The sequence below is a fragment of the Salminus brasiliensis genome, chromosome 25 (assembly GCF_030463535.1).
Source record: "Salminus brasiliensis chromosome 25, fSalBra1.hap2, whole genome shotgun sequence".
Lineage (NCBI taxonomy): Eukaryota > Metazoa > Chordata > Actinopteri > Characiformes > Bryconidae > Salminus > Salminus brasiliensis.
Genome location: NC_132902.1, coordinates 17,296,688 through 17,310,932, shown reverse-complemented (window position 1 = coordinate 17,310,932; position 14,245 = coordinate 17,296,688). Strand labels below are relative to the sequence as shown.

Sequence of the window (14,245 nt, the reverse complement as noted above, 5' to 3'; positions counted from 1 at the left end):
TGGCTTGCAAGAGCCACATAGCATAGCTTAGCTTTGCAACAAGAACATAGTAATATTTTTTTAGTTTTACCAGATAGTGTTGGTTTCCTCTCTGTATCCTTTCAGTGTTGTATGCTAGCTAAGGAGATTGTGGCCCGGTTAGCTTTTAGCCAAGCACCCATTCGCTTCCCTGGCTTTGACTTTTCTTTCTGAAGCATGAATATATTCCAGTTGGTGTCAGCTGAGTTAGCTCAGTTTCTTAAGGTCCATGGTTTAACTGTATGCTACACGTATTTGCTTTCTGCAACAGAAAGAGCAGAGATGCACTCAGACCTGGGACAACAACACAGGCTGTGGCCTGCAAATAAGCCTTTGATTAAGCCTTTGATTGGTCAGATTTACTGACCATTATACCCAAATTAAACCATCAATGGCTTATCGGACATCATCGGACAAGGTCTGACATTTGTTCAGCCGCCTGGTCTCAGAGCTCTATACTATGACACTTGTCTCCTTAATCCTAATAAGTCCCCTTACAAAAAGGTGGCCGCTGCTCAAGATAAGAAATAATTAGCGTTCGAATGATCACAATTCCCACGACGTCAGGCTGCCTCACGCGCCGGCCGCTCACATACCTTCCCCATTAGCATGCAGGCAGCTGGGTGGGTGGGGGTTGTGGGGTTGTGACGTCAGAGGGGGAGAGGAGGAGAGGAGGAGGCGAGAGGGAGGAAGAGGCGAGAGGGAGAAAGGGGAGGGGCTGCAGCCGATCGTGCCACGATTAGAACAGAAAACACACTTAAACACCATTAAGTTCAATGTTACATGTGCCGTTTAGTTTCCACGGCAACGCCAGGGCGGTGTATATTTAGAGCCTACGAGATAAGGAGACGGTGAGGAGTCGAAGACGGAGGAGAAAAGGGAGAAAGAAGGGAGGGCGAGAGGAAAGAATGGAGGGGTGGAGGAGGGGGTGCGATGCTCTGTAACTATTGTAAGCAAATGTCTTAGGTGTGTGTTTTTCACGATTTTCTATTTCCTAACACCAACAAGAAAACGCCATCTGCCCTTTATTGTGCGCTGATTCATGACTAATGGACGAATGCAAAATTATGAAAAGTTGTCAATGCTGACATACCCTGTATGGACAAAAGTACTGAGACACCTGCTCATTCATCGTTTCTTCTGAAGTCAAGGGTGTTAAAAAAAAGTTTTTTTCTAACTGTCTCCCTGTCCAGGGAGAGCTTTCTTCTAGATTTGATTGCATTCAGTCACAACAGCATTTGTGAGGTCGGGATGTTGGATGATCACCACCCCACTTCATACCCAACTTCCCAACTCAACCTAATTGTACTGGATGGAGCACCACCCATCATTCCTGAGAACACAGTTCTACTGCTCCACAGTTCAATGCTGGGCCCACGCCTGGCATTATGCCATGGTCAAGTCAAGTCAAGTCAAATTTATTTGTATAGCGCTTTTTACAACTGTTGTCGTCACAAAGCAGCTTTACATAATTAGTACTTAATACAGAACAGAGACAGAGAAGAAAGAAGGAATAACATGAAGGGTCAAAGACCCCCGTGAGCAAGCCAACAGCGACAGTGGCAAGGAAAAACTCCCTCAGAGCTGGAGGAAGAAACCTTGGGAGGAACCAAGACTCACAAGGGGGACCCATCCTCCTCTGGCCAGACTATTTTAAACATTAATGATAAAAATTACCAAAGCAGATACAACAGAAAGTTGATAGTGGTGATATTAATAGTGTCAGTAATGTAAATAATAGCGGTCCTAAAATTGAGCCTTGCGGAACTCCATATCTTACTTCTGCGTAGTTTGAAGATAAATCTTTTATCTTTACAAATTGAAAGCGTCCCGTTAGATATGATTGGAACCATGATAGGGCTGTTCCTGTGATTCCAACTATTTTCTCTAATCTTTCTAGCAATATAGAATGATCTATTGTATCAAAGGCTGCACTAAGGTCTAGTAGGACTAATAAAGATACGTAGCCTTGATCAGAGGCAAGAAGGAGATCATTCGTAATCTTCACTAGGGCTGTCTCTGTGCTGTGATTGAGTCTAAATCCAGACTGGAATTTCTCATACATGTAATTTTTACTCAGGTATAAGCAGAGTTGTTGGGCCACAGCTTTTTCTAATATCTTAGATACGAATGTTAAGTTTGAGATGGGTCTATAATTAGATAATACGCTAGGATCAAGATTTGGTTTCTTGATTAAAGGTTTTATAACTGCTATTTTAAGGGTTTGGGGTACATGCCCAAGGCAAAGGGATGAATTTACAATTGTTAAAAGAGGTGTGATTATAGTTGGGAAAATTTCTTTTAGCAATTTAGAGGGAATCGGGTCGAGTGTACATGTTGTACAATTAGCTGAGGATATAATTTTTTCTAGTTCAGGCTGTGGAAGTGGGTAGAAGGCTTCCAGCCTTTGTTCTACAACTAAGTTATGTTCTAAAGCAACTACATCAGGTGACGGCCACGTTTGATTTAATAAGCAGGGTTGGATTTGTTGTCTAATATTTTCTATTTTATTATTAAAATAGTCCATAAAAACATGACTGGTTATGGTGCCTGGAATGGTGCCAATAGGTTCATGTTTATCTGCTGCAGAGAGCCATATTGTATTGGCTTTACTTCTTTACAGGGACTAGAAGAGTTATGTGTGTGTGTGTGTGCATTTGCACATCTGTGTCAGCAATGGGTGCAAGCTTAAGTAGCTGAATGCATTTATTAGAAGGTGTGTCCACAAACATTAGGACATGCAGTGTTCAAATCTACTCACAAAAGCACTTAAATGAGCCTTAGCTCACCACCACCAATGCCCATCAGCCAGAGGGGTGTAAAGCCCCCTAGCATTGGTCCGTGGAAGAGTGGAACTGCCTATTTCTGGTGTGAGTGCTGGAGCTCCATCCAATAGAGCTTGATATGAGTTTGAGTGCTGGTGTGGTCTAAACTGTCTTTCATCATCATCATCATCATCCAACATCATTAATAATATTGTGGCTAAAAGCAATCAAATCCTCACACCAATGGCCCAACATCTAGTGTAAAGCCTTCCCAGAAGAGTAAAGGCCGTGGCCGCAGCAGAGGAGGGACTCGAACTCAAACTCCCAACACTCGTAAAATTAAAGGTGCTTGAAAGGGTTCTTTGAGTAAAGATCTAGAAGAACCACTCCTGCTTCCGTAAAGAACCTTTTCAATGTCTTAAAAAAACCTTAAAAAGTCCTTCAATCTTATTATTACAATCGTATTAACACCTTTGATTTCAGGTGTTGATGAACATGTGTCTACAAACTTTTGGACACATACTGTACAATGTTTTTACGTCCTATCCAATTCATTTGGGCAGAGGAGAAGGATCCTGGGCCTTGGTAGGAGAATCTGAGAAGAAGTCACAGACTCCCGCGGAGATGCTGACATCTTTTGAGTCACTGAGTATTTAAAGCATCAGCACGCTAACTGATTCATGCCAAGCAGAACACTACGAACTAAGGCCAGTCAACTTTTTTTTTCTTGCTTTCTTTCTTTCTTTCTTTTTTTTTTTTTCTTACCTCTCCCACTTCTAAATGTCAGCTTAGCACTTGTGAAGAAACACGCGTACGTCAGGAGAACGCACACAGCGCCGGTAGACTCCCTCAAGTGGACATTTGATATGGCATTCGTATCTGCTAGTTAGGAGTCTCGAGCTGTTGTTTGTGTTCTCGGGCTGTGAATGTGAGCCAGATGGAGGCAGCAGTCACTTGAAGTCCCTCGTGCACCCCCAAAAGACGCTCAATCCTAGGCGCAAGGGGAGGAGGGGGAAGAGAAGACAGACAGATGGGCATCAAGCTATCAGGTGGACCGGATTCAGCTATAAAATATGAGGTCCAGGGTTTTTAAAAGGTAAAGGTGCACATATTTGTCACTGTACCGTGTACAGCGAAATGTGTCCTCCGCATTTAACCCATCTGGTAGTGAACACACACACACACACACACACACGTGTGTTAGGGGCAGTGAGTACACACACACACACCCAGAGCGGTGGGCAGCCAACTCCAGCGCCCGGGGAGCAGAGAGGGTAAAGGGCCTTGCTCAAGGGCCCAACAGTGGCAGCTTGCCAAGCCTGGGAATCGAACCCACAACCCTGTTATCGATTTCCCGCGCTCTAACCGCTGAGCCATCACTGCCCCAGTGGTGTTTTAAGCCCTTAGTGGGAGGACAGACAGAAAGACAGACAGGCAGATAACTTATTACAGACCATTTTAAAGGAATACTACAGCATTTTCCAACCTAATCTGCCATATCTGCACTGTATGGATGGTTACCATGGGATGTAGGTATGAGGCATTTCATGGACTTGAAGTGAAGTACCTGAAATGTGGGAATTGAGCTATACTTAAAGCTCCTCCTCCTTCTCCCAATCTTCTATTAATTTCCATCTCTACCTTCCGTGTACCATCTGTCTGTCAAGGTGGGGGGGGATTGGTATGACTGAACTTCAGCCCATGTTTTCAGAGCTTTTCCCCCTTCTACAGTCATACAGTCTGTTTCCATGCAGTGATTATATGTTGTTTACCACATATTAAGAGATCAGACCCAGTAATTACTACACCTACTGATGCAACATTAATTTTAGATATATACATAGAGCATAACAGATTAAGGCCAAGACACACTTACAGTAGAAGTCAAAGGGGAAACGCTTGACACAAAGGGGAAACGCCTGACATGTGGCTTTTATTATGCATGTTTATTATGCAAGTCAATAGGTTTAAGACCAGGACAAATAGTTGGAATCACAGTCTGGACCAAACACAGCAGTTAAGGTAGCATGTAAAACTGATTTTACATATATCTGGGGTGGGGGCAGGTGGACCAACCATCTAAGTGTTGGCTCTATCAATCATCAGGTTGTCGCAGGTTCAATCCCGGGTGATACAACAACCACCTGTGGCTGGGTGTTCTGGGCCTCACTCTTGCTGGGTGACCTGGGGGCCCTCCCTCTCCCCCCCATCAGAGTGATGGTAGCCAGCACAGTGTAACACAACTGGGAGTAAGTGTTCTCTTCCAATGTCCAATGACGTTACACTATGGGCAGTCTGGAAAGATGCAATAGAGCTTCACGTTATTCAGAAGAAGCAAATGCTAGCCTTCAGACCCTTCCATCGCTGCTAGCATCATTTCATAGGGAGAGTCCTACTGGGTGGTCTCAGTCGACAAGAAAAATGGTCTCATTTTGAGGCAAAGCAGACAAAAAAAAGGGTTACACTGATATTATTCATCATATTCATGAAACACATTCTATTCCACACAGGCGAAGGGGGTTGTTTGGTGGATCTCCGAATGAAGTATATATGCAAAGTTAATCAGATTTGATGTGACTCAGAGTTTGAGCGAGCGAGTGTGAGAAAGAGTGCGCGCGAGAGGGAGAGTGTGAGTACAGTACACAAGGCGCATAGCATCACCATGGCAGCCAGAGTCCCACCCGCGTCCTGCAGGTGTGTGACTCACCCATCAGCTCCACAAAGAGACAGAGGACACCGCATAGAGACGCAATCTCTCCATCTCTCTCTCTCCCTCTATCTCTATCCCTATCTCTCTCTCTCTCCCTCTCTCTGACACATGCCGCACTGCCAACTTCCATGTGGGCACACCGCACACCCATGCACTCATTCACACACTCGCTCTCCGCCACTTCCGCACGTACTGCAGTGATGCAAAACACCCATCAATCACGACGTTCGATCCTCCGATACCACTCAGCGCTCGGCTCATTCTTTAAGGCACAAAGACACACACACGCACTCACTCTCACGCTGACTCTCGCAAACATGAACTCCCACGCACACTACGGCGTACACCAACACTCATCGGGACAAATTGAATGTGAAACTCTCTCTCTCTCACACACACACACACACACACACACACACACACACACACACACACACACACACACACACACACACACACACACAAGCTCCTGGAGTCTCTTATTAGACAGTGGTGAAGTCTGCATCCTGGCTGAGGTGGGAAATGAACGGGATATGAATGAGACGGCTCCTATTCTACCTGCTAATAGAAAGCGAGCAGGGAGTATCCTGACCACAAAGCCCTTTTCTTAGTTCTGAAGAGAAGGGGTGTAAGATATGGAAGAAGGCTTTCAGGTATACTTATTAGAGCTGAAATTGGAGAAAACCTGAGAACCTCAGAACCTTTTGTTCTTTTCTTTTTGTTTACTTTTACTTACGCCATACAAAACCAGCAGCTGCCCTTCATGTTCTGTTGACATTTCAAGAGAAGCCGACCAGTAGAAATGGAAACATAATACCTAGATCAGGGGTGGGCAATTCCAGTTCTGGAGGGCCGGATTCCTGCAGTTTTTTGGCAAATCCTGATGAAGCACATCTGATTCAACTCACCTGCTAATTGCCAGGTTTAGTAGTTCTGTGCTGTACACTGGCCCCTGTTGGCCCTACCACTGATTTAGAAGAAAGTTTGTGGACGCCCCTTTTATTGATAAACACTATTTAGTTTAAGATGCAGTCATTTCTGACACAACTGTTCAAATGCATATTGTCGCTGCCAGACAAAGACCATGTATCTCAATTTTTCTACCTCTTTTCACTTCATGACATAATTTTGAATTTATATTCTCATGATGAATGGACCAACTGAAATGCTCCAAAATGTATTTTATATCATATATATATACATATCTTTATTGTGGTTACCAAAGAGTTAGCACAATATAGTACAGTATAGAAGATTCAGTACTGTAGGCCCTGGGCAATGGAGCAAGCGAAGCTGGTGACCCCCTTCATTATTATTATTAGAGAGAAAGTAAACATACATCTGCTAGAAATGCTAAAAATTAGTTTTCCAGTGCATATTGTACTTCTTGTGGCATTTTGTCAACAAACCTCTTTGCTCAAGGCTGCCTCCCACCAGACAGGGAAGAAATAATTCCCCTCTGTTTCTAGCAGCAGTATATAAAAAACTGCTAAATAAAACCTTATTAGTATTTTGATTTCTTCAAAAATACTAACAGATTCTCTCAAGATTTTGACTGAAAATGACAAAAAATATTGACATTTTCTGAAGATTTTGTCACCCTTAAAATTCTGTTAAAATGTAGAATTTTCCACCCTTTTTGTCATTTTTGTCACCATTAAAATTAAATTTAGAATTTAATTAAATGTCCAAAAAAAACTTTACAAAAGGCTGTATTTTGTTTGATTAGCACTGGATGGAAATAGCATTTATCTATGAGGTACAAATCCATTAAAATAAATTAAATACAGATTGCAGTGATCCAGTGTCACCTAAACATTTTACTCTTCCAGACCAATAAATGAGTCATCATATCAGCATATCATTATTTGATGAATAATTTTTTAAGCGATTATATAAGCCATTTCCCAGATGATTTCAATATCATCATGCATCCCTAATTAGAATTTTCCAAACTGCATCATGAACCATCATAAACATGCTGAAAAAAGCATTTAATATGATGTGTTAATATGTCATTTTACAAAACAGCAGAATAAGTCAGTACAGACATATCGTCTGACATAACACTGCTGTATCTCCAAAAACGACAATTTCACAGGAGAAGAAGAAAACCTTCTTAATTTTCATTGGAAGCAAATGTACCTTTTTAAATGATTTTGGAGTGTTTCTATTGGTCCATTCATCATGAAAGTTTGCCGCACTGCAAAAAACAACTACCACAGTCAAATAATGTCAAAAAGTGAAAAATGCCAAATATTTTTATACACAAATCAAACGATATTACCCTAACATCTCGGTAAAGGTACTTTTACCATTTTTGTTTGGTTACTTTGGCCTAAAACTGGCCACACACCTCTTACCTTACTTGAATACATTTGCATGAAGAGAATTTTGTTTGACTGATTAATAACTGCCCAAATATCAAAGGGTTTGAGGGACTAATCTCAGATTTGATTGGATAAAAGGCCTCAGCAGAGTTCACTTTGTCTATGTGCCGCTTTAGCGTCTGAAGGCTGCTCTAAGCTTAGCCGACCTGGCCCTTGGATTGTCCCGTACTTCCTCCGCGCTGGGCAACACAACTTTTTTCTGAAGGCAGACCCAGTGTTTGCTCTCTCTCTCAGCCTCCTCCTCTTCCTCCTCCTCTTCCTCCTCTGCCTCTAGGCGCCGGGCGCGGGCCCACTGGCGGACATTTTGGCGCGGTGGGGCGGAGAGGTCTTCACCCCGGAGGAAGCGCTTGGCGATGCGGTCCTCCAGAGAATGGAAGGTGAGGATGCAGAGGCGGCCGCCAGGTCGCAGGGCCAATTGGGCAGCCTCCAGTCCAGCCACCAGCTCGTTCAGTTCATTATTCACAAACACACGCAACGCCTGGAAGGTTTTAGTGGCGATGTGCGAGGGCCTCTGCAGGCGGTCCCGCCGAGAGTACATAGCAGAGTCTGGGAATGCTCCTGATGGTAAAGAAGGAGAGAGAGAGTTATGGAAGACAAGAACGCAGAGAGGTGTTCTAAAAGTGCCCTAGAACAGCAAACTGTATTTTCCTTGGCATAGTTGAAAAGGTCAATACATGGACGTGACATCTCCTTTATAAGAAACTCCAGCATAACCAAAACAGAGCTGGTAAATGGGTCAATTCCTGCTTCAGTCATTATTCATATATTAGTCACATACACTCCCAAAATGTACATACACCCAGCCTAGTCAAGGCTTTGGGAAAATATCCAGACAGCCAACCAAGACAACCATATTCACCATTAGTGTTAGACAGAGGTGGAATTTGGCCTTGGGAGCAGAGAGGGTAAAGGGCCTTGCTCAAGGCTCAATTGAGCCCAGGTATCGAACCCACAACACTGTCATCAATAGCCAGGAGCTCTAACAGAGTTGTTTTTAAACAAATCCTCAAAAGGCAAAAGAACATGGTTGTAAATAGGCTTGTTAAATGACATCCAAAGCAAAATCACAAACTTCAAATAATAATTAATTAAATTCATTACAATTATTAATACATTCTAATGCTCTTTTTTTACAGAATTAAAGAGCCCGTAACTGTACTTTGAAGACTTACATGTGTAAATGTTGAGTTCTGTTTTGACTGGCTGTTCTGTCGTTTCTCAGAAAGCAGTCTGAGCTGTAACATTCCTTATAACTTCAGCATGAAGGGGCGGGACTAAACTGCTATAGGCTGAACGGGCAGGTAAAGCAAATGTATTGGCTAAATGTATATGGGCACAGAGAAATACTGTATTTTGAGGATGATGCATCTTGAAAAGTAACTTTTTACACATTACATCAAACACTTGTTTCTAAAAAGTGAGAAACTTTTGCTTTTCCATGATATGAGTCCTTTAACTCCATACAGCCTCACCATTCCTGACCCTATTAACGAAAAGGCAAAACTAAAGGAAGTGAAGACTTTGCCTGAACAGTTTGTGGAGAAACAGTAGCGCAGTATGTGTTTGAAAGCCTCAGATTTAACACGTTTCAGCTTAATTCCAGCTTAAGATATTACATAAAACATTCTCCACAAAGCCAAATATTACACACAGTGGATACAGAACCTTGGGGTGCTGCTTAAATAAGAAGCAAACCTCTTAGTAAAAAAAACAAAAGATGGCAACAAAGTATGGCACAAACACAGCAGCAGAAAAATGTGAAAACTCTGTGGACGCTCTGTGTTAATATGACACAGCATGAGTGAAAACACAAAACACACAGGCTGATGTACTAAGGCAGCTAACTGACGGAGCTTATAGCTAAGAAAATCAGAAACCTCTGCATGCTATGCACCTGCAAACAATAGCAAAGCCTCCCAAAAGGCACTTTCTAAAAGAGGGTGGGCGTTTCGATTTGAGATTGCAAAATAACCCCCACCCCCTTCCCCACTCCCCACTGCTGGAAAAAGTGTTTATTCGTAGATCTGTCTGTGTGCTGACGATTGTTGATCTTGAGGGTAGATTCGGTTTCAGCTGATATGAAGGCAGCTCGATAAGAAGCTGGATCAAATCAGAACACTGAGAGCAGGATAGGTTTCCCACGGTAAAAAAAGAGAAGAGACTCTGCTTTCATGATGGAAATGATTAGCAAAGGCTGAGGGCAACACTATATCTATCCATACTTTGTTTCTAACAAAGAACACACAGCACACTATGTGTCCAAATGTTTGTGGACACCCCTTTTAATGAATGCATTTGATTACTTTCAGTTGCATCCATTGCTGAAACGGCTGTGCAAATGCACACACACAGCTTATCTAGTCCCTGTAGAGAAGTACTGCCAATAGAATAGGACTCAAAAACCTACTGGCAACATGCCTAATGCCAGGCGTGGCTGGAGGGGTACCAAGACCTCCAGCATTGAGCTGTGGAGCAGTTACCCGGTAACTCAACCAAGGGCACATACTTACTATTTAGGAGAATTAGTTTAAAGGAAAAAATGTGATATTGAGGTAACAATAAACAAACAACCCTGTTAGAACAAAAAACAGTACACTATTTAGGAGCATAAAGAGAGATGAAAAAGCAGAGAGAGAGATGGGGGAGGGGAGAGGTGTAGCATCGCAAAAGTCTCACACTTCTGGCCTCAAGAGTGAGTCACCAGCCAATCAATAAGACCACAAGTCTCTGCCGAGAGAGAGAGAGAGACAGAGAGAGAAAGAAAGAGAGAGAGAGAGACAGAGAGAGAGAGAGAGAGAGAAAAAGAAAGAAAGAGAGAGAGAGAGAGAGAGAGAGACATAAACAGAATATTAGTAGAGAATAAATTGAAGAGACAAGCAGACAGAAAAGCGAGAAGTGAGAGAGATAGAATGTGAAAGAGTGAGTGAAAAGATAGGGAAAGTGTAAAAGAGGGGGTTAATTAAGGACTCATGGGGGAGCATGTGCACGTAAGAAAGAAAATGAGAGAGAAGTAAGAGACAGAAGAGCAGAGAATGCCACGCTGGAACAGATGGTGCTACCGCACAAACAAATACGACCGGCCGAGGGTGTGGGCAACAGCACGCAAACAAACAAACAAACAAGCAGCTCAACTTCGGCAAGACTGTTAAAAAAAAACAAAAAGTTGTGACAAGGATCTATTATGTTGTCAGTATGGTATATGAATCTGACCCTGGGGTTTTCTGCTACTGTCACGATACTGAAGTAAAGCTGAGGTTTTACTAAATTAAGAGGCGCCAGCATCAAGAGAAGCTCCTCTAAAAGCCACCATTCAAATTCAGCATAAAGTCTGAAAGAGCCGTCTGAATGTGAGTGACTCAATGCTTCACATTATCTGAAGAAAGAACTCTTTGTTCATTGTGTGTTTTTTTTCCTGTTGGCAAAGGTGTTTGAGTCATTCTTTATTTGCCTAAAACAGTCGAGGATAAAAACTGATTTCTTAAATTCATTTTTCTCTGACGGTTCATGGGGTCAGAATAAATTGAGAAAATGTGCCGAATTTGCATAACGAAGCGTCTAACTGATGAAAAAAAAAACAAAAAAAAACAAAAACAACTGCATTGATGCATTCAGCTATACAAGCTAGGCTTTCTACTAGATTTTGGAGCATTGCTGTGATGATTTGATTGCATTCAGTGACAAGAGTGTTGATAGATCCTCACCACCCCATCTCTTCACCAACTCATCCCAAAAGTACTGGATGGAGCACCATCCATCATTCCATAGAACACAGTTCCACTGCTCCACAGCTCAATAATGGGGGCTTTAGACCCCTCTAGCCCGCATCTGGCATTAGACATTAGACAACAGGTTTATGTTTATCTGCTCCAGAGGATCCTGGTCGATTGGCAGGGAGTGCTTCTCTCTACAAGCTGTGCAACTTAAATGAGCTGAATGCCTTTATTAGAAGGGGTGTCCACAAACATTCGGATATACTGTGTAGGGTATGTATATATTTAGTATTTACATGTTTTGGATGTATGATTCCCTATTGAATATGGAATGTACTTTGAGCCAAAAAGCTACGGTATTAGTCAATGTCAGTGTCATAGGTGGCCTACTATTCAGAAATGTCAACAGGATGGGTATTTTTGATTCTGTCTACTGTTGCTATTATTATTATCATTATTATTATTATTATATCACTTTTGACATACATATAATCACTCCATATTGTATTTGTGTTATTTATTTTAATAATAATAATAATAATAGTACTTTTTTAGGATAAAAAAAAACACTTCTTGTCCAGATAGATTTGATAAAACATTAAAATAATGTTCCCTGAGGATTTTTGCACAGCACCATGTATTTGAAAAAAGCAAAGCACATCCATGAACACACCTGAATTATCATCATAGTATTGAGTACAGTAGTGACTATTGTATTTAGCCTACTGATGGACCTACAATGACCTTTCAAGCAATTACACTGTGGCAGACAAATTTCCAATGTCTAAATAAAATCACGTCTTGTTAGAGTTGCATGTTCCCGTCACTCCGATCGTTTGGTGTAAGGTGGTCGGGATAGCTGTCTTAACAGTTATTTTCGGGTTCTGATGTTCCGGTAAAATCACCCGTGTTTAATATTACCACGTTTTTAGTCCCGGCTCACACACATGGTGATGTGGACATTGTGAATAACTAATAGCAGCGAACAGGAAGAACCTTGCTGTCCCCGTTTATTTACCCAGGGTCGCGTACATTCTGGAATTGTTCTAAGGTGCTACTTTTTTGGAATAAGCTCATTAAAATGATTCCTTCATTAACTGATGCAAATTTCCCAATCAGCTAATCTCTACATATTTCACTTAGCAGTATAACTACTTATTATTGTAAAGAGAGTATGGAAATTATGGTTGATCCACCTCATTTTCCTCCTATTACACACTGCTTGTGCTCCTCTTTGAATATTCTTTATTTAGAATTGCGTTCAGGTAGAGCTAATAGAGTAAATCCGACTACATTGCGGATGTGGCTGAACGGAAGTGAAGATGTGAAGACGTTTCTTTTATCATGAGTGATTTCTAAGTATTAGATTGTGTGGTACAGGCATATATGGATATGTTTGTGGTGGTTGGGTGGGATGGGAAGGGTTGGGTGTGAGTGTGGGTGGGTGGAGATTAAAAAGATTAGCATAAGACTATTTGTTTATTGTCGTTTTGTATATTTTATTTCTGAAAAACTCTTTTTGTTTTGGCTCTATTGTTTCCATTTTGTACATTTCCACCTGGAACATGATGGGAAATAGTCTTAAAAGGAATCTAGCTGCAGTCTTTCGAATAGTGACCCTGCATGAGTCTTTGCAAAATCATTTGTGAGTAATGACAAATTGTCTTTAGATGCGAGAGACTGTCAGACTTTAGTCTTTTTAAAGTCTTTTAGTGTATGGTTAGCATAACTAACCATAAAAAAACAACCAAAAAAAAAGCCAGGGCATATGTTGGTGCCTGTTATGTGGTGCTCCATAGAGGGCATCTAATTGAGTGGCTGTCTTCGGTGAGAGGGGAGGGATTATTGGGTAACACCCTGCTTCCACGGCTTGTGGAACTGATAATTGGCAGTATGTCTTGTTTGGGTCAGGCTGATTATTGTGTGACACCCTTCTATAATGAAGAGCGAGGGCACTCTTGAATAAGGCTCTGCCCTCACACATTTTAGTCTGAATAGCAGGCTAATTCTTAATCGAACCCATGGACTGAATGACCTCTTTCCTTTTGTGATAGTGTTCTATTATTCATCATTCCCTGTTGCCCCTTGCAGCGAACTACAGGCAGAAACACCATCTGAAATTCAAGGCTACATTACAGCAACCATCATTAGCCTTGTGTTCTTTCAGCGAGCGCAAACAATGGCCAGAATGGACACATTATCAAGCTGTGGAACTGACTGTGCTCCTGTTATGCTTAACTGATAGCAAAAAGCCATAAGATACTACAATCACTGCTTGACTCCATTAACTGATCTGAAGAAGAAGGCCCAAAAATAGAAACAGTATACATCAAACAAGCATTTTCAGATATCTAAAATAAAGAGAAAGAAAAGGCCTGTTAAACCACCTCAAATAAATCACCTAAAATAAAGAGAATGATTCATTATTACTCATAAATTAATCAAAACATAGCAACACTCTTTAGCCCTGATATTAAAGGGGCTATATGCAAAATTTTTCTTGTATTATATTTCTTTCCTTGAGATCCACTCGTGATATTTGTCTGGGTTTATGTACTAAATCACAGGTAATGTAAAGAAATCACAGGTAAATGGACAAAACTGAAGTTCCAGAGGCTGAAAGTGAGGATATATGCCATGGTTTTGTGACAT

The 14,245-nt window shown here is 41.7% G+C and overlaps 1 protein-coding gene across 1 annotated transcript in view; it reads right to left on the bottom strand.

The window, feature by feature from the left end:
* Window positions 1–4,686: 4,686 nt before the first annotated feature.
* Window positions 4,687–14,245, bottom strand: part of mettl15 (methyltransferase 15, mitochondrial 12S rRNA N4-cytidine) — a 96,664-nt gene continuing 87,105 nt past the window's right edge. Inside the window, exon 6 of the mRNA XM_072671183.1 lies at window positions 4,687–8,441. Coding sequence (XP_072527284.1) covers window positions 7,996–8,441 — 446 coding nt within the window. The 3' untranslated portion in view covers window positions 4,687–7,995. The remainder of the gene's footprint in view (window positions 8,442–14,245) is intronic.